Source organism: Chelonia mydas, chromosome 3 (assembly GCF_015237465.2).
Source record: "Chelonia mydas isolate rCheMyd1 chromosome 3, rCheMyd1.pri.v2, whole genome shotgun sequence".
NCBI lineage: Eukaryota > Metazoa > Chordata > Testudines > Cheloniidae > Chelonia > Chelonia mydas.
The window spans coordinates 101485886-101505378 of NC_057851.1; the positions used below are offsets into that span (position 1 = coordinate 101485886).

The window sequence follows — 19493 nt, forward strand, 5'->3', positions numbered from 1 at the left end:
CTGCGGACGGGGCAGCATATGAGCTGCCTAGCCATGTCGCCACGTAGGAGCCGGAGGGGGGACATGCTGCAGCTTCCGGGAGCTGCTTGAGGTAAGTGCCACCAGGAGCCTGCCCTTCCCCCCCCCCCCGCCCATGCCCCAACCCCCTGCCCCAGCCCAGATCCTCCCGCCCTCCAAACCCCTTGGTCCCAGCCCAGAGAACCCTCCTGCACCCCAACCCCTCGTCCCCATCCCCACTCCAGAGCCCACACCCCCAGCCTGGAGCCCTCACCCCCCCCCACATCCCAACCCCCCTGCCCCAGCCCAGAGCCCCCTCCCGCACCCTGAACTCCTCATTTCTGGCCCCACTCCACAGCCCACACCCCCAGCCGGAGCCCGCACCCCAACCCCCAATTTCATGAGTATTCATGGCCCGCCATACAATTTCCATACCCAAATGTAGCCCTCGGGCCAAGAAGTTTGCCCACCCCGACACAGACTCATCTGTGAATTTCCCTCAACTTTGACCCCTCCTGCCTCGTCCCCTCCAACTTGCATAGTTGTGCATCTTCCTCACCCCTAGTTCTTCATCCCAGTCCCATTTTCCTCACTTGACCCGTCCCAGTCTATTCACTCAGCTCATTATCCCAGCCTGTCTCCTTGCCCAGCCAGTTCCAGTTCACCAGCTCAACTCCTCATTGATTCTGTCTCTCCTCCCACCCCCAGCCACTCCTCGCACCCACATTATCCATCTCATCTGAAGGTAACACTTCAAGAAGATATTTGGGATCCCCCCAGCCCAACAAAGACTACAAAACCAAAGGGACTATAACAAAGGTCTTCTCAATTAGAACACATACAATTTTAACAGTAAGTTTCACCATGCATGCCAGCTATCATGATACTTAAAAAGTAGCAGTTTCCAAATGATCATTAGTCACACTCTTCAAGAATATTATTGCTACACATTACAGAGAACATATCATGGTCTTGAACTAGTACATTGGGGGTACATAAAAACAAACAAAATACATAATTAAACATCTCTCCATTCTACAATATCCCATCCTGCTCTGGTCTAGCCACAATTCTGGGACACCAATCAATATTGGTTACAGACACAGTGGTTACTCAAACATAAAAGTCTCCAATTAATACCTTAAATCTAAATAAAATGCACACAAAGAACAACAACATTTGTGATGCAAAATCATATTTAACCGTGAGAAGTCAAGCATAAAGAAGTCAGGAAATTCAGCAGTAAACTGGGGCGTACGACATACCCCGTGTAAATATACAACATGATCCAATTTATCATGGAATTTCTTGACTTCTCAGAACTATTTTCTTAGCCTTAACGTTAACAATTCAAATGCTTACAAATAGGCACTTCCACAGCTCTAAAATCCTATCTCATCCCTGTCCAATTCTCTCCTCCTTCCAGACTCCCATCTTTTACAATGTTAAGTACAAGTAAAACTAAAACTTATCTAACTGAAGGACAGGTATCCGTACTACAGGGTGGATAAAAATCAATTTTTAAATTTTTTTAAAATTTTTAAATTTAAATAGGTTTTTTTCCCCTCAAAAAGCATTTTATCGAAAAAAATCCTATCTAAAGATAGCTACAATGTATTTTAATTAAAACTCAAAGATATCTCATTATGGAATAGGGATTATAAATTCTAATTCTATACTATGAGACAATATATTCATGTAATGTTTAAGAAAAGTTTTGTAAATGAGTTCCAATAGTTCACTGGTCCCCAACCTTTCCATGGGAATAGCATATTTCTATTCCCAGAAGACTGTGGTGGGTGCCAGACCCTCTGCCGCCGAAATGCGGAAGTGACAAGAAGCGCTCCTGCTGAAACGCCGCTGAAAAATGGCAACGCTTTTCGACGGCATTTCGGCGGGCGGTTCTACGGTGGCCGCACTTGGCAGCGGCAGGCACAACTGCGTTCGCGGGCACCGCGTGGGAGACCCCTGCAATAGTTAATGGATTAGGGACCCAATCTTCTGGGGTTCAAGGGGCTTCTGTATAGAAAGATTAATCTAAATAATCTATCTACCCAATGGGACTCAGCATCAGAGATGCTTAGTTTTGCAGTTCTCAAAAATGTGGAGGTGTGTCTCCAGAGATAAAACATTTTTGCTGTTAACAAGTATGTTAAAATAAATAATATATAGAGGTGAGAAATAACAGACCTCAACCCTATTGTCCCTCTGAAATTTGTGTACACAGAGTCAATCCTTACCTCTCTCTGAAAGTGCAAAGTTTCAGAAAGTTCAATGAATAGAAGATTGTTGGGGGCGGTATAGATCTGGACAAGGAAAAGAAGTCTGGAAATAAATGTGAGAAGGGAGGGACAGGCAACAGAAACAAAAGTGAAACTGTTCATATTCCAGAAGTCTTGAGGTCTTTCTGAGTGTAGCCTTCATTGATTTGAGATCTACCATACCATTCTCCCACTAGAAGGGAAAACCTATAATGGCAGCAGGCAGTAAGAGAGACCCAGTTTGGGAATATTTTAATGAAGTTCCTCTACCTGTGGGTAAGACAGGCATGCATGCAAAATGCAAACAGTGCAACAAAGAAATGCAAGGGCTACTTGCCCGAATGAAACATCAGGAGAAGTGTTCCTTCTCAGGAGAAAGCTGCGTTGAAGACCATGAAAGGAACATGTCTGAACATGCAGGATCTTCAGGTTGGTAAACTTTTTTTATTTCATACTTCTTTCTTAAGGACTGCCTGTCTTCCTTCTGGATTATACTTGAATTCTCATATTCGAGCAAAAAATATAGCTGTTACTCTATGGTACTATCGTTTTAGATGCAGTTGTGATAAAAAAAATAAATAGCTGAAATAGACAGATCTTCCTTTTACAATTTCACCTTTAAAGTAGTACTGAGTATCAGTGAATGCAATGAGTAATACTAAATGAGCAGTATGATAGTAATAATTAAATAACTGCACTGACTTATTTTGTTTAGGAGAATCCATCCTCAACATACAGGATTCTGAAGACTATCCACCTTCAAGATCACCATCATTTTCTATAGTTTCAGTTATCTGCCAATGATAGTGTTTCAGTCACATCATGTATGCCACCATAGCCACAGTATATCACCTGTAGCAAAAAGAAAAAAAAAACTCCATCATCCAGAAACAACCACAGATAAATTTGTGATAAGAACCAGCAGATTACAAAAAAAAGGTAATTGATGAAAAAATTGCCCGGTTTGTTTATGCAACAAACTCTCTTTTCCGTATGATTGAGAACCCACATTTCATTAACATGGTTCAGTCATTAAGACCAGGATACAGTCCCCCCAACAGAGCAGACGTTGCAGGTAAATTGCTGGATAAAGTGTACGAAAGAGAAATTGAGCAGTGTGCAAAAGGTCTAAAGGGTGAAATTGTTAAGTCTGAGTCTTGATGGGTGGAGCAAAGTAAAATGATCCTGTTGTATGTGCTTGTGTGACAACAGAAGAAGGGAGTGTCTTCCTTACAGAAACAACTGATATATCCGAAATGCACACACAGCAGAATACTTACAAGAAGTAGCTATAAGTAAGAGCTATAACATACTGAAAAAAATTTCAAATTTCTAGTATGCAGCTTAGTCACAGACAATGCTGCAAATGTATCCAAGATGAGAAGAAATTATTTAGAAGGAAGTGGAGAGTCCCAAGCTAACATACGGTTGAAGTGCTCATTTGATGCACCTCCTAGCCAAAGACTTCAGTGTTCCAGAAATAAAGGCTAATGTTGTTGAAATTGCAAAATACTTCTGTAACAACCACTTTGCAGCAGCTGCTCTGAAAAAGGTGGGAGGAACCAAGCTAACTCTTCCACAAGACGTGCGATGGAACTCAGTAATGGACTGTTTTGAGCACTGTATCAAGAACTGGCTTAATCGGATGACAGTTTGTGAACAAAATCATAAAAAAATAGATGGGTCACAGCCAAAGTTCTCAACATTGGGCTTAAGAGAAATGTTGAAGACATGCTGAGTACCCTGAAGCCTATTTCTGTAGCCTTGAACAAAATGCTGGGAAATAGCTGTTTTATTGCTGACGCTGCTGAAATTTGGAAGGAACTGAGTGAGATCTTAAAAAGAGAAATATGCAACGACACAGTTAAATTACAAGCATTAATAAAACAAATGGGACAAGCACTATCTCCAGCTCATTTTCTTGCAAATATTCTCAATACTTGGTACCAGTGTCAAACTTTAACTGCTGAAGAAGAGGAGTTGGCTATGACATGGACCTCCAGCAATCACCACTCCATAATGTCAACTATAATAAACTGCAGAGCTAAGGGTGAGCCATTCAAGAAATATATGTTTGCTGATGATGTTTTAAAGAAAGTCACACCAGTGAACTGGTGGAAGTCACTTAAGCACTTGGATTCAGAGGCGAAGTGATCATCTCTCTTTTAACAGCAGTAGTTTCTTCTGCTTGTGTAGAAAGAATATTCTCTTCCTTTGGACTAATTCATTCCAAGCTGAGAAATAGTTTGGGACCTGAAAAAGCAGGAAAGCATGTTTTTCTTTTCCAGATTATGAACAAACAGGAAAATGAAGGTGAAGACGACTGAGTTAACCGCGGAAGCCAATATTTTAAGTTTCTCATATTGATCTGGCTGAGATAGTCAATTTAATTTTTTTTTTTTTTAAACAATTTTAACAAAAACAAACCTGATTTTAAAGAACTTGAACGTTTTACTAAATTCAAAAATTCACATGCCTGTTTTGTTAAAATATTATGTGTTTGCTGTTGAAGAAAAAAATCCAGAATACATAATGTTGTTGTTTTAGTTAAATAAAACAATTTAAATGTCTGTCTGGTGATGGTCTCCTCCTAATACAGCATGGCAAGAAAATCCTCCAAATATTAGTGATTAACTTGTTGAATTGCAGATAGTTCACCTCCCAATGACTTCATAAATATCTGCTTCCATTACCTTTGGTAAATGAAATAACCAAACAATCATTCATTTTCTGATATAGCTGTAAAACTAATCTCAAAAGGTTCCAAAATAAATCACTTAAAAAATGTATAGTGTGTACCTTCTAAAAACGAAACCTACATCTATCTGTGAGTTGTGAAAAAATATGTATTAAGGTCATAACAACCAACAAGAATGCACTTTTATGTAGCAATCCATGATTAAATAGAGTCTACCTGACTAGTGATTTAAATCAATTTGATTTAACTCAAATCCACCCTGCTGTACTAGTCTAATTAAGGCACATATGAATTAGGCCACAGAAGTCAACAGCAAGGCAGACCTACTCAGATTCCCTGAAAGTAGACAAAACAGCATTTGTCCCAATAAAAAAAGAAAAAATATGTGGCGTGACGAGCAGACAAATCTATTAAGATACCATGACTCCAGAGACAAGAAACAAAGGCTATTTAACTGTGTAGCAAGCAACCTAAATTCTGCTGCAAAATCCCTGGTTTATGTCACTGGAAATTCTGTGGCAGTTTCAAGTAATTAAAAAATGATAGGGAAGATATTTTAATACAAAAATGAATGCAATCAATACTCTGTTCTGTATTGACATTAAAACTTTAGTACAGCATAAAATGAATTGGATCTAATGTATAACCTTCTGGAGACTTTTATATTGACAACATATAACTGCATTGTAAAAGTTGTCAGGAGGAAACTGGAGATTATGGCAGCTAGGTAGGGAACTTTTGGGACTAGGGAAAGCGTGGGAGATAGTTTGGGACTTTGGCCTCAGGTAGGTGTTTAAGGGGTGAGGGAACAGGGAGGCGATGCATTTCTTCCCGCCCTATATTGGTGGGATTAGAGGCGATGAATTGGGGTCGTGAAGTTGGTTTAAAAGCCTGTCCCAATGGAGTCAAAGGAAGTTTTGCCATTGTCTTTAATGGAGCCATGATTTCACCCTTCAGACTCCAACCTCAGCAACTGTTAAAAGTCACCTGTTCTTCAATCCAATAGTCATAACTACATCTAGTAAATGATGGATAAACTGGATATTTCTGCTTAGATTACTAGCAGTGAAGTAGTTAATTTTGGCATTCAGGGTCTCAGGAAATTTCAGAGCTGATGCCCCAATGATATAGGTTGAAGTTATAAAACCTAGAAATGTACTTTTTTTTTTTAAAATAGTAACTTAGAATCTGTTGATTACCTCATGCAAATTCTGTGGCAAGTTTACATGAGGCCCTGGTCTAATACCCAAAAGCTGTATCTGCAGAAGATCAAGTATCAGTATAGTTTTGATAACACTTGAAGCAAATCCCAGATGAGAGCTCTGCACAGATCCTTTGCTAAGAAGTCTCCCTTTTACCCCAAATGCTGAGACTGAAAAAGTGGAAAGAATGGGCAACCAATTGTCCTCTCTCCTAGCTGATATGACTGCATCTAGGAATGGTACCTTTTAAGATGAGAACAGATTAAAAAAAACAGGCTAACATGGGACATGCAGACAGCTGCAGCGGCACAGGAGCCAGCAAACAGAGCTGTAAACAGGGAGTTTGAAACGGGAGTTTGTATGGCGGCGCTTGTTTGGGGTTTGTTTTTGCTGTGGGTGCTGGTGTTTTGGTGTGGTTTGGGTTTCCCAGATTAACAGGATTTAGGTGGGAAGGCTATGACAGCTACAGAGGCAGCAGTGGGAGTGACCCATGTAGCGGAAGACACAACGAAGATGACTGGATGTGGAAGCTGCAGTATGTACATGATCCTGGAGGGGGGGGACCTGGAAAGAGTTTCGTTTGCATGAAGTGCTGTCTGATAGAGCTGATGGAAGAAAAGATCCGAGGATTGGAGATGGAAAGTCTGGTTGAGTTTAGAAGGGGGTTCGAGCGGATTATGGAGCAAAGACATGAGGCGGCTGAAGGGAAAAGCTCAGACTTGCAGAAGGAAGCAGGACTGAAGAACTCTGAGGGGAGACTGCTGGGTGAAGAAAATGGACAGTGGAAGCATGTGACTAAGAGAACCAAGCAGAGAAAAAGACGGGCTAGTGAAGGAGAAATAGAGCTCAAGAACAGGTTTGCAGAGTTGGAAAATGAAGAAGGGGCTCAGCAGGTGGTCACTGAAGGTGGAAGGGCAAGGAAGAAGAGAAGAGTGGCTAGTCCTATAGGAAACAGGGAAGAGTCAATGGACACTACACCAAATATGAACCCCAGGAGGATACAGGATGGGTTGAAGAGGACAACAAGGGAGAATAGGAACGGAAAGAACTTGCAGCCAGAGGGAACAGGGGATAGACCGGAGAATCGCATCATCACCAGGAAAAGGCAAGTCTACATGATGGGGGACTCCTTACTGAGAAGGACAGACAGGCCTGTAACCAGAGCTGATCCAGAGAATAGAAGGGTGTGCTGTCTTCCAGGTGCTAAGATATAGGATGTGGACCTGAGGTTGAAGAGGATCCTAAAGGGAGCAGGAAAGAATCCACTGATCGTCCTTCATGTGGGAATAAACGATACTGGTAGATTCTCACTGGAACGTATCAAGGGAGACTATGCCAGGCTGGGGAACACACTTAAGGAAATCGAGGCTCAGGTGATCTTCAGTGGGATTCTGCCTGTTCCGAGAGAAGGGCAACAAAGGTGTGACAAGATTATGACTATCAACAGATGGCTCAGGCAGTGGTGCTATAAGGAGGGCTTTGGGATGTGTGGCCACTGGGAGGCATTCATGGACAGAGGACTGTTCTCTCGGGATGGACTTCATCTGAGAAGGGAAGGAAATAGACTTCTAGGATGGAGGCTGGCACAACTGATTAAGAGAGCTTTAAACTAGGAATTTGGGGGAGATGTCCAGGTAATCTCCACGCTGGATTTTAGCATTGAGAGGGAAGAAAACAAAGTAAGAAAGGATACAGCCGTGGGTAGGAGAATGGACATAAGGAGGAAGGGCAGTGTGGATACCAGTCCAATAAGTCATACTGGCTGTAGAATGTCCGTGCCTAATTGGGTAAAGAATTTGAGCGAGGCCAAACAGCAAAAATTAAGATGTTTGTACACCAATGCGAGGAGCCTAGGTAACAAAATGGAGGAACTAGAGCCACTGGTGCAGGAAGTGAAACCTGGTTTTATAGGGATAACAGAAACATGGTGGAATAGTAGTCATGACTGGACTACAGATATTGAAGGGTAAATGCTGTTTAGGAAAGACAGAAATAAAGGTAAAGGTGGTGGAGTAGCATTGTATCTCAATGATGAGGTAAAATGTAAAGAAATAAGAAGCGATGGAATGGATAAGACAGAGTCCGTCTAGGCAAAAATCATATTGGGGAAGAAAACTACTAGAGCCTCCCCTGTGATAGTGCTTGGGGTGTGCTATAGACCGCCGGGATCGAGTCTGGATATGGATAGAGCCCTCTTTAATGTTTTTAATGAAGTAAACACTAATGGAAACTGCGTGATCATGGGAGACTAACTTCCCAGATATAGACTGGAGGACAAGTGCTAGTAATAATAATAGGGCTCAGATTTTCCTAGATGCAATAGCTAATGGATTCCTTCACCAAGTAGTTGCTGAACTGACAAGAGGGGATGCCATTTTAGATTTGGTTTTGGTGAATAGTGAGGACCTCATAGAAGAAATGGTTGTAGGGGACAACCTTGATTCAAGTGATCATGAGCTAATTCAGTTCAAACTGAACAGAAGGATAAACAAAAATAAATCTGCGACTAGGGCTTTTGATTTCAAAAGGGCTGACTTTCAAAAATTAAGGAAATTAGTTAGGGAAGTGGATTGGACTGAAGAACTTATGGATCTAAAGGCAGAGGCGGCCTGGGATTACTTCAAGTCAAAGCTGCAGAAGCTTTCGGAAGCCTGCATCCCTAGAAAGGGGAAAAAATTCATAGGCAGGAGTTGTAGACCAAGCTGGATGAGCAAGCATCTCAGACAGGTGATTAAGAAAAAGCAGAAAGCATACAGGGAGTGGAAGATGGGAGGGATCAGCAAGGAAAGCTACTTTAATGAGGTCAAAACATGCAGGGATAAAGTGAGAGAGGCTAAAAGTCAAGTAGAGTTGGACCTTGCAAATTAAAACCAATAGTAAAAGGTTCTATAGCCATATAAATAAGAAAACAAAGAAACTCAAACAGCTTAATGAGACTAAATCGGGGGGCCCAGATAATCTTCATCCAAGAATATTAAAGGAATTGGCACATGAAATTGCAAGCCCATTAGCAAGAATTTTTAATGAATCTGTAAACTCAGGGGTTGTACCGTATGACTGGAGAATTGCTAACATAGTTCCTATTTTTAAGAAAGGGAAAAAAAGTGATCCGGGTAACTACAGGCCTGTTAGTTTAACATCTGTAGTATGCAAGGTCTTGGAAAAAATTTTGAAGGAGAAAGTCGTTAAGGACATTGAGGTCAATGGTAAATGGGAGAAAATACCACATGGTTTTACAAAAGGTAGATTGTGCCAAACCAACCTGATCTCCTTCTTTGAGAAAGTAACAGATTTTTTTAGACAAAGGAAACGCAGTGGATCTAATTTACCTAGATTTCAGTAAGGCGTTTGATATGGTGCCACCTGAGGAATTATTAGTTAAATTGGAAAAGATGGGGATCAATATGAAAATTGAAAGGTGGATAAGGAATTGGTTAAAGGGGAGACTACAGCGGTGAACTGTCAGGCTGGAGGGAGGTTACCAGTGGAGTTCCTCAGGGATCGGGTTTTGGGACCAATTTTATTTAATCTTTTTATTACTAACCTTGGCATAAAAAGTGGGAGTGTGCTAATAAAGTTTGCGGATGTTACAAAGCTGGGAGGTATTGCCAATTTAGAGAAGGACCAGGATATCATACAGGAGGATCTGGATGACCTTGTAAACTGGAGTAATAGGATGAAATTTAATAGTGAGAAGTGTAAGGTCATGCATTTAGGGATTAATAACAAGAATTTTAGTTATAAGCTGGGGACACATCAATTAGAAGTAACAGAGGAGGAGAAGGACCTTGGAGTATTGGTTGACCACAGGATGACTATGAGCCACCAAATGTGATATGGCCGTGAAAAAAGCTAATGCGGTCTTGGGATGCATCAGGAGAGGTATTTCCAGTAGAGATAAGGAGGTCTTAGTACCGTTATACAAGGCACTGGTGAGACCTCACCTCGAATACTGTGTGCAGTTCTGGTCTCCCATGTTTAAGAAGGATGAATTCAAACTGGAACAGGTACAGAGAAGGGCTACTAGGATGATCCGAGAAATGGAAATCCTGTCTTATGAAAGGCAACTCAAGGAGCTTGGCTTGTTTAGCCTAAGCAAAAGAAGGCTGAGGGGACATATGATTGCTCTCTATAAATATATCAGAAGGATAAATACCAGAGAGGGAGAGGAATTATTTAAGCTCAGTACCAATGTGGACACAAGAACAAATGGATATAAACTGGCCATCGGGAAGTTTACACTTGAAATTAGATGAAGGTTTCTACCATCAGAGGTGTGAAGTTCTGGAACAGCCTTCCAAGGGAAGCAGTGGGGACAAAAGACCTATCTGGCTTCAAGATTAAACTTGATAAATTTATGGAGGAGATGGTATGATGGGATAACATGATTTTGGCAATTAATTGATCTTTAAATATTCATGGTAAATAGGCCCAATGGCCTGTGATGGGATGTTAGATGGGGTGGGATCTGAGTTACTACAGAGAATTCTTTCCTGGGTATCTGGCTGGTGAATCTTGCCCACACGCTCAGGGTTCAGCTGATCGCCATATGTGGGGTCGGGAAGGAATTTTCCTCCAGGGCAGATTGGAAGAAGCCCTGGGGGTTTTTCGACTTCCTCTGTAGCTTGGGGCATGTGTCACTTGCCGGAGGATTATCTGCACCTTGAAGTCTTTAAACCATGATCTGAGGACTTCAGTAGCTCAGACATAGGTGAGAGGTTTATTGCAGGAGTAGATGGGTGAGATTCTGTGGCCTGCATTGTGCAGGAGGTCAGACTAGATGATCATAATGGTCCCTTCTGACCTTAATATCTATGAGTCTATGAGACATTCAAAACCAGACTGAAATATGGGTGAGGGCGGTCTTTGATGAATGAAGGAAAGGAGAAGCTAGGGGATCTGTCCCTTATCTCTAACATTGATAAGAGAGAAGATGTTTTGAAGGATATGTCAAAAATATCCAAAGCTAGGAATTCAAGTTTTCTGTCCCAGACATCCTTAGAGGCAAAGCAACAGCTAAAATTGTCTGCCTGTAACAAGCCACTATGATCTTTTTGGATGCCACCATAATTTTAAGAATTTTGTTTGAAGACAAAGTGGAATAAGACACCAGTAGCAAGAGGATGAAACTAACTTAATTTAAACACAGTTCAGTTAAGTGTTCAAATCTACATAATGAATACTCAATTGTGTTTAAAAAACACTAAGTTAGCATAGTCCCCGTGCTACTAGGTGTCTTGTTTCTTCAGCCTGTACATCTGAGGGGTAAATGGAAGAGACTTGTTCTCTCTCCCGCTTCTTATCCTATCAAAACAGGTAGAGCAGTGTTTTTCAACCTGTGGGTCGGGGCCCAAAATTGGGTCGCCAGAATGCTTCAAAGGGTTATGTGGCAGCTCCTGTGGCTACTGTCCAATAGGGCTTGCCTCCCTGCTCTAGGCACTGCAACTTCTGGAGTCCCAATGCCACTCCAGTTTGGCCCAGCCATCATCATGACAGGAGTCTGGGTAGGCCAAATTTGAGTGCGTGGCACGGCAACCCTATGAGCCAGGTCAGAACTCCACTCACAAATTTAATCCAGGCAAAGGGACGGGGCCAAAGCTGAGCAGTGCTGCAACCCCGGAGGTTCCAACGCCAGGAGCAGTAGCGTAGCTAGGCGGGGAGCGGGGCAGCAGCCGCTCCCCCACCGAGTAGAAGTGGCGTCTTTTAAATTCTTTGGCACCTTTTTAATTTTTACTCACCCGGCGGCACTCCGGGTCTTCGGTGGTGGATCAGGCGGCGCTCCGGGTCTTCAGCAGCACTTCGGCATCGGGTCCTTCACTCACTCCGGTCTTCGACGGCACTGAAGGATACCCCCCCACCACTGCAATGCCGCCAAAGATCGTAGCGAGTGAAGGACCCAACGCCGAAGTCCCGGAGCGCCGCCTGACCCACCGCCGAAGACCCAGAGCGCCGCCGGGTGAGTACTAGTGTGTGGCGCCTTTTTTTATCTCTGCTCCCCCTGTTTTCTCCGCCTGGCTATGCCACTGGCCAGGAGAGCCAAGCCCAGCCTGTCCCACAGCACAGGAGCTGCAACTCTGGGGTCAGTGCTGGGCAGGACCCAACCCCCATCCAGAGGACAGGATTCAACCAAACCCACCCCAACGTGTCCACCCCCATACCCTTTACTGGGTCACGACAGGCCATAAACATTTACAAATGGGGTTGGGGTGCAGAAGGGGGTAAGGGGCACTGGCTCTGGGAGGGGGTTCAGGGGGCTGTCTCCAGGAGGGGGCTCAGGGCTGGGGTGCAGGAGGGGTGCAGGCTCCCACTGGGCAGTGTTTACCTTGGGTGGCTCCCAGGCAGTGGTGCAGTGGGGTTAAGGCAGGCACCCTGCCTGCCCCAGCCCTGTGCATAGGCACCGACTCTGTGGGTGCTCCGGGGCTGGAGCATCTACAGGGAAAAATTAGTGGGTGCTCTGCACCCACCGGCAGCCAAGCTCCCTGCCCCGCCCATGGCCCAGCGCTGCTCCCAGAAGCTGCCAGCAAGGACTCCCTGTGGCCCCTGAGGGTGAGTGGCTCACATGGCTCCTCCCTGCAGGCACCGCCCCCACAGCTCCCTCTGGCCACAGTTCCCCATTCCCGGCCAATGGGAACTACGGGGGCGGTACCTGCAGGCAGGAGTGGCATGCAGAGACTCCCTTCCTCACCCCACACCGGGACATGCCAGCCGCTTCTGGGAGCGACGCAGGGCCAGGGCAGGCTGAGCCGCCGGACTTTTAGCGGATGGAGATTGCGATCGACTGGCAGAGGCTCCGCGATCGTGATCTACAGATAGGTGACCACTGTTGTACAAGTACTGTATTTGTCATACTGGCTAGTGATAGTCCTGGGGCTAGTAGTCAGGTACATTTTTCAATCCCCATAAATATACATGTAAGATACAAACAGAATAAAAGATGTAGTATAAAAATTTTATCTGCATTCGTCTGTATGTCACATTAAACATGCCTTTTAAGAAGCTCAGAAGTTTGGAATGTTAGAAGCAGTTTAGGAAACAGATTAGCAGGCTGAGGGCAGGTGAAGTATGTGACAGTTAAATGCAATTGATTAAATGCTTCTATCACTTGGAATTATATAAATCCCATCTTGCCTTTCTGAACCAGCCTTGAAAAAGCTGCCATTTAGCATACATACGTACCCATTAAGATGTTATTAAATCATCTTAAATAATGTTTAATTGAAGTATTAATATTGAGAAGACTGGAAGCACCTGTTTTTACACACACAAACATTTACAAGCAGAAAGGAACAAAATGAAAATAAGCAGGAATATTTCAGGGGTAAAACCTGGATGCCACTCAAACTATTGCTTCATTACTGTCATTTGTTCTTTGGCTTTATTTACATAGTAGTAGCAGATGTATAGGTTGCTCCAATGCAGTTTGTGTCTGAACTGCAACCATGTATGAAAGACTGGGGGAAGGAAGAAAGACAACTCTCCGCACTGATTCTGTGGCTGCGTAAGCAGTGCATCTCTGTTTCAAAGAATTCTTTTCCATGTATGTTAAGGACAAATGCAAATTAGATTTGACTATGTGACATGTTCTCAAATACTACAGAACTTTATCCTTCAATCTTAAAAGTGTACAGAAAGATATTCCTATTCCAAATGGAGCTGGGTTTTATTGTTTACAGTGTACTTTATATGCACTTTATATACACAGAATACTGTACAGGTAAGGTTACTTTGCTCTACTTTTGACCAATTTTTGAGTGGAAAGGATAATTTGTCAGTGAAGTGTGTTCTTGGAGTACTCAGAAGTAACCTAGTATACCTTAATATTCCATATATATTCCAAATATAGTGCTTCCCCAACACATGCTGTAACCAATAGCAATGAGTCTAAATCAAACTTTCCAAATGATGCTGAAAATCCAATGGAATTTTAAATGTCACCTTTCCCTCTTTCAGCAAAACCATGAAAAAGTACACTTTTTCTACTCACTATCCTTTCTAAATCCAATGCAAATATTTAACTATATGCAGCTGAGAGTATTTAATTAATGCTCTCTAGAGCTGAGTGATCAAGAGCTCAGCAAAATAAGTGTTGATGCACTGATCCAAAATGAGACATTTAAGAAAATTAGTGCAGGAACCTTAAAAAGGATGATTAACTTCTTTATTTTTAAAATATGGTTTAACTTTCATATTAAACATCAGAAATAAAAGGAAATCAAGATAATGTAGTGCATGTCCTTTTATAGGATTATAGTGTATGCTCAAAAAGAAAAGGAGTACTTGTGGTACCTTAGAGACTAACAAATTTATTTGAGCATAAGTTTTCGTGAGCTACAGCTCACTTCATTGGATGCATGAAGTGTATGCTCAATATTTTCCAGAATTTCACCTTCTCAATTCAGCATTTTTATTGTATGTACGGCATAAGTCACATTAAGGGGATTCTAAATTGATTGACAACTGAGAAAGACTAATTTGGCATTGAGGGCACACAAAAATAGTAACTAGATTACATTTTAGAATCATTTGTTTTGGAAGGCAATTCTAGTGGGTCACCTACTCCAGTCCAGCATCATGGCAAGTTTGATTTATATGTCCCTAAACTTCTTGCAACTGAAGCCCATTACAACTCATTCTGTGCTAACTGGAAATTAGTTTGGTTGTTGGCACTGACAACTTAGGTCTTTGATGTCATACCTATGCACAGCTGATATGTTATTGCAAAAATATATGGAGATCAGCAGAGTCAGTGTATGTTTTCAGACCACGCTTTGGGGAAGCAGAACCCAGAGAGCATGTGTGATCAACATCTACACAATCGACTATTAACAGTGTGTCAGGTAGGTGGGCAGAGTCTGGAAGAGTATCACTACCTTTCCCCCCTCCAAATCTCATCTCTGCATATATGCCACAATGTTTAGACCCTTTCATGGGAAGGATAATATACAAGGCCTGATCTAACTATTCTTTAATATTAGGTGCAACTGCAATGATTTAAACATAATTTAAGCAGTTAAAACTAGACAGGTTTCAAAACCACTTCAAGATTTTCTGCCAGATCTGAACCACACTTACATGAATCACTTTTAAAGAAAAGTGTTTTCTGATCTCTACTAGCACATAATAATCATTCTTAAAACCTGTTAAAATGTTAATTATACAATGTTCTCAAGTAGATAAGTCTCAACCAGGACATTTTTTTTTTTGGCTTCTGGCAACACTCACAGTTAGGGCCGTCTGCAGGGGAATGTGAGGCCTGGGACAACCCCCCTACCCCTCCCCCAGGCCCTGCTCTGCCTCTTTCTGGCTTCCGCCCCCTCCTCAAGCGATGCCAGGAGCCAGCACAGCAGAGCAGGTCCAGGTTGCTCGCTGCTGCCGGCACCAGACCCCCGCTAACCTCCCAGGCCACCCTGGACCCCGCATCCTGAAGCGCGGGGCCTGGGGCGCTTGCCCCCGTCTGGCCTATGGATTGGACGGCTCTGCCCACAGTTGCTGCTGTTCCCGATCCTACTGCAGCCAGATATTGTTCCTAAAAAGGAAGCCATCTGGAGACAAGTTATTTTAAAAAAAATCCTAAAGCTTATTGCTATGATGCTATCCAAGGCATTCCTTGTAGGCAGGAAATGTAAACAAAACCAAAACAATCATGTGGGAGATGAGGAATAGGGATAAAGAGGTTGGAACAAAAGGAGGAAATAAACATACTATACCCTCCACATCCTCAAACTCAGACACACACACACACACACACACACCCCCAACACGTCCTCTGCGACCTAACAAACCCAACAGGGCCAAAACCTTGTCTTCATTACATCTGCAACACAGAGCCTCTCATCCTGTCCTAAAACCCACCATGACCACTCAGAGACCCCTCTCTTACCCCAGATTCCACCTCAACCTCAGCCCCCATCCCATCACTCCACAACCCTATTGCCAAAAAATATCCCTCTCCGGCCCAACCACCTCCCCCAGCATAGCAGCCTTCCACTATTCCCTTGCTACTATTTCCCCTTCCACCCCAGCCCCCTCCTCACGTCAACAACCCTCCCTCACACCAGGGCACTGCGGTTGTTTAAAGCCCCAGATTCCGGAGTCCAGGGATTACATGAGAATCCCATTACCCCTTTACAGAGCAAAGGGTGCATTTCTAGCTGCTTGTGGCTAGGGAAAAAGATTGAAATCAGAGTCCAGTGCCCTCTTCAGGCTCCGAATCCGGGGAGCAGGGGCAGATTTTTTAAATACCATGGTTTCCTACCCATCTTATTGGGGGAAGGGGAGAAGAAAAGAGTCTGATGTGATATTTGAACTCTCAGGGCCGGCGAGTTACTGCCGCCGCCGCCGCCCCTCCTCGCCCCGTCGGTACCTGTTTCCGGGAGCTCCCCGGAGCTGGCCCCGCTCCGGGGCAGCAGCATGGGGAGCAGGAAGAGAAGCGGGGCCGCCGGCCGCATCCTGGTTCGGAGCGCGCGGGCCGCACCGGCAGAAGGCGCGAGCGGGAGACGGGCTCGAGCGCAGCTCAGGCGCCAGCCTCCGAGTCGCGAGGAAGGGGGCGACCGCCGCGCCCGGTTCGAGTCACGTGACTGGACGGGCGGGCTGGGCGGCCCGACTGACTGCGCCGCCGGGCCCGTCTCCGTGCGCCGCGTTGTCGCAGTGCGGGGAGGGCTCTGCGCCGGCCCGGCCCCCCAGCACACGCTGCAAACCAACAACCCGCCCTCCCGCCCGGTTAACCGTCAGCTGCCCGCAGCCCAGCGCGTGTCACGGGTGCTCTCCTTCGACGCAAACAGCCAGGGCAGAACCACTCCCCCGGCAGCCCCGGACGTGCAACATGCGTGCGTCTGTCTCACCCACCCAACCAGCCACAGAATCAGAGCAGGGGAGGGTTGGCAGAAACCCGGGCTGCTGCTAGCACGTCTCTGCGTGCCCGCGGGGTGCAGCTTCAGGCGCTGCCCTCAGCCTCAGCACCGTCTTTACAGCTCCCGTTGGCCAGTTTCCGGGGCGGTGCTTGCAGGCATAGGCAGCGCACGGAGACCCGATGCCCCCCCCCCCCCCCGCGGGGCACACAGAGACTTGCCAGCCACAGCTGCTTCCGGGAGTGGCATGGGGCCATGGCATGCAGGCAGCCTGCCTGAGTCCTGCTGCGCCGCCCGCTGGGAGCCACCTGTGATAAGCACATCCCAGCCAGAGCCTGCACCTCGCACCCCCTCCCCAACACCCTGCCCCAGCTCAGACCCCACTCCTGCACCCAAACTCCCTCCCAGACCCCACACCCGCTCCTGCACCCCAATCCTCTGACTCAGCCTGGAGCTCCCTCCTGCACCAAACTCCCTCCCAGGCCCTGCACCCTCTCCATTAATATAGTAGAAATGTGTGGCCTGTGACGACTTACCAAAATTCGTGGAGTGGCCACCCCTGCGAAAATTATTGCCCACCCCGCTCTAGTCCAACCCCCCTGCTCAACTCCAACTAAATCATCCCAGCCAGGGCTTTGTAACCTTTTCAGTTACCATGTGTATAACCTCAGAGCTTTGTAACATTCCATCACATGATCAGGGTGAGTGTGAACAAGGGAGTGTGTGTGGGAGATAAGGCAGTGAGAACAAGGGAGTGTATGTGGGACTGGACAGAGAGGAACTTCAAGGAGAAAAGAACCCAAAGGGAGGAGCCAGTTGTGTCTGATGTAATCTGCCCTGAGAAGGCACTCACAGGGAGCTGTAAAGAAAAGAAGAATCTGGTATGCATGAAAAGAATGAGGTCTGGGAATGCTTCTTGGTAACAGACACAGAAGGAAAACTCAGTGTACGTGACAGGAACCTCTCAGTTCCAGTAAAAGAAAGAAGGCACACACACAAGCCCCCTGCTTCTTGACCTGCTCGCCGGCCCAGATCCGTGACCGCAGGCGGACACACCAGATCTACTATGCTTTGGCTTCTCGGCTTCCTCTGCTGTCTCCAGTAACTCTCTGCCTGCGTGAATTTGTGGGTGCATGAGGGTATGAATGTGTGAGTGCATGAATAAGCTCCATCCCTTTTCTGTTTGATCTAATAGCAGCATTTAATAAAACCAATATAAGTGTAACCCTGGGTTGGTTTCTAGGGAAATTGAGATAACACTCAAACTTCATTGCACTGCGACCTGTCAAGGTTCCTCCCCCACTCTGAACTCTAGGATACAGATGCGGGGACCTGCATGAAAACCTCCTAAGCTTACTTTTACCAGCTTAGGTTAAAACTTCCCCAAGGTACAAATTAATTTTATCCTTTGTCCTTGGAATAACCACTGCCACCACCAAACTCTAACTGGGTTTACTGGGAAACGTAGTTTGGACACGTCTTTCCCCCCAAAATCCTCCCAACCCTTGCACCCCACTTCCTGGGAAAGGTTTGGTAAAAATCCTCACCAATTTGCATAGGTGACCACAGACCCAAACCCTTGGATCTGAGAACAATGAAAAAGCGTTCAGTTTTCTTACAAGAAGACTTTTAATAGAAATAGAAGTAGATAGAAGTAAAGGAATCACCCCTGTAAAATCAGGATGGTAGATACCTTACAGGGTAATTAGATTCAAAACACAGAGAATCCCTCTAGACAAAACCTTAAGTTACAAAAAAGACACACAGACAGAAATAGTCATTCTATTCAGCACAATTCTTTTCTCAGCCATTTAAAGAAATCATAATCTAACACATACCTAGCTAGATTACTTACTAAAAGTTCTAAGACTCCATTCCTGGTCCATCCCCAGCAAAAGCAGCATATAGACAGACACACAGACCCTTTGTTTCTCTCCCTCCTCCCAGCTTTTGAAAGTATCTTGTCTCCTCATTGGTCATTTTGGTCAGGTGCCAGCGAGGTTACCTTTAGCTTTTTAACCCTTTACAGGTGAGAAAATTTTTCCTCTGGCCAGGAGGGATTTTAAAGGGGTTTACCCTTCCCTTTATATTTATGACACGACCCCATTCTGATAACAAAAATTAGTACATGACCCCAGGAGGGGGGACTGAAGCCTGAGCCCGCCTGAGCCCTGCTGCCTTGGGCGGGGGAAGAGCTAAATCCAAAGGCCAAGGCCTTCAGCCCCAGGCAGGGGTCCTTCAACCTAAGCCCTGCCACTCAGGGCTGAAGCCCTCAAACTTTGGCCCCAGGCATTGGGGCTCGGGCTTTGGCTTTGGCTTTGACCCTAGGCCCCAGCAAGTGTAACACCAGTGCTGGTGACCCCATTAAAACGGGGTCCCGACCCACTTTGGGGTCCCGACCCACAGTTTGAGAACCATAATCTAAGGGGTAAAATCCTGGCCCTACTGAAGTCAATGGACTTCAACAGGGTCAGGATTTCACCTGAAG

General features: G+C 44.9%; 1 protein-coding gene across 1 annotated transcript in view; it reads right to left on the reverse strand.

Annotated features, from left to right (window-relative positions):
* Positions 1-17154, reverse strand: part of IFNGR1 (interferon gamma receptor 1) — a 40921-nt gene extending 23767 nt beyond the window's left edge. The window contains exon 1 of the mRNA XM_037894862.2: positions 16522-17154. Coding sequence (XP_037750790.1) covers positions 16522-16606 — 85 coding nt within the window. The 5' untranslated portion in view covers positions 16607-17154. The remainder of the gene's footprint in view (positions 1-16521) is intronic.
* Between the last annotated feature and the right edge of the window lie 2339 nt (positions 17155-19493).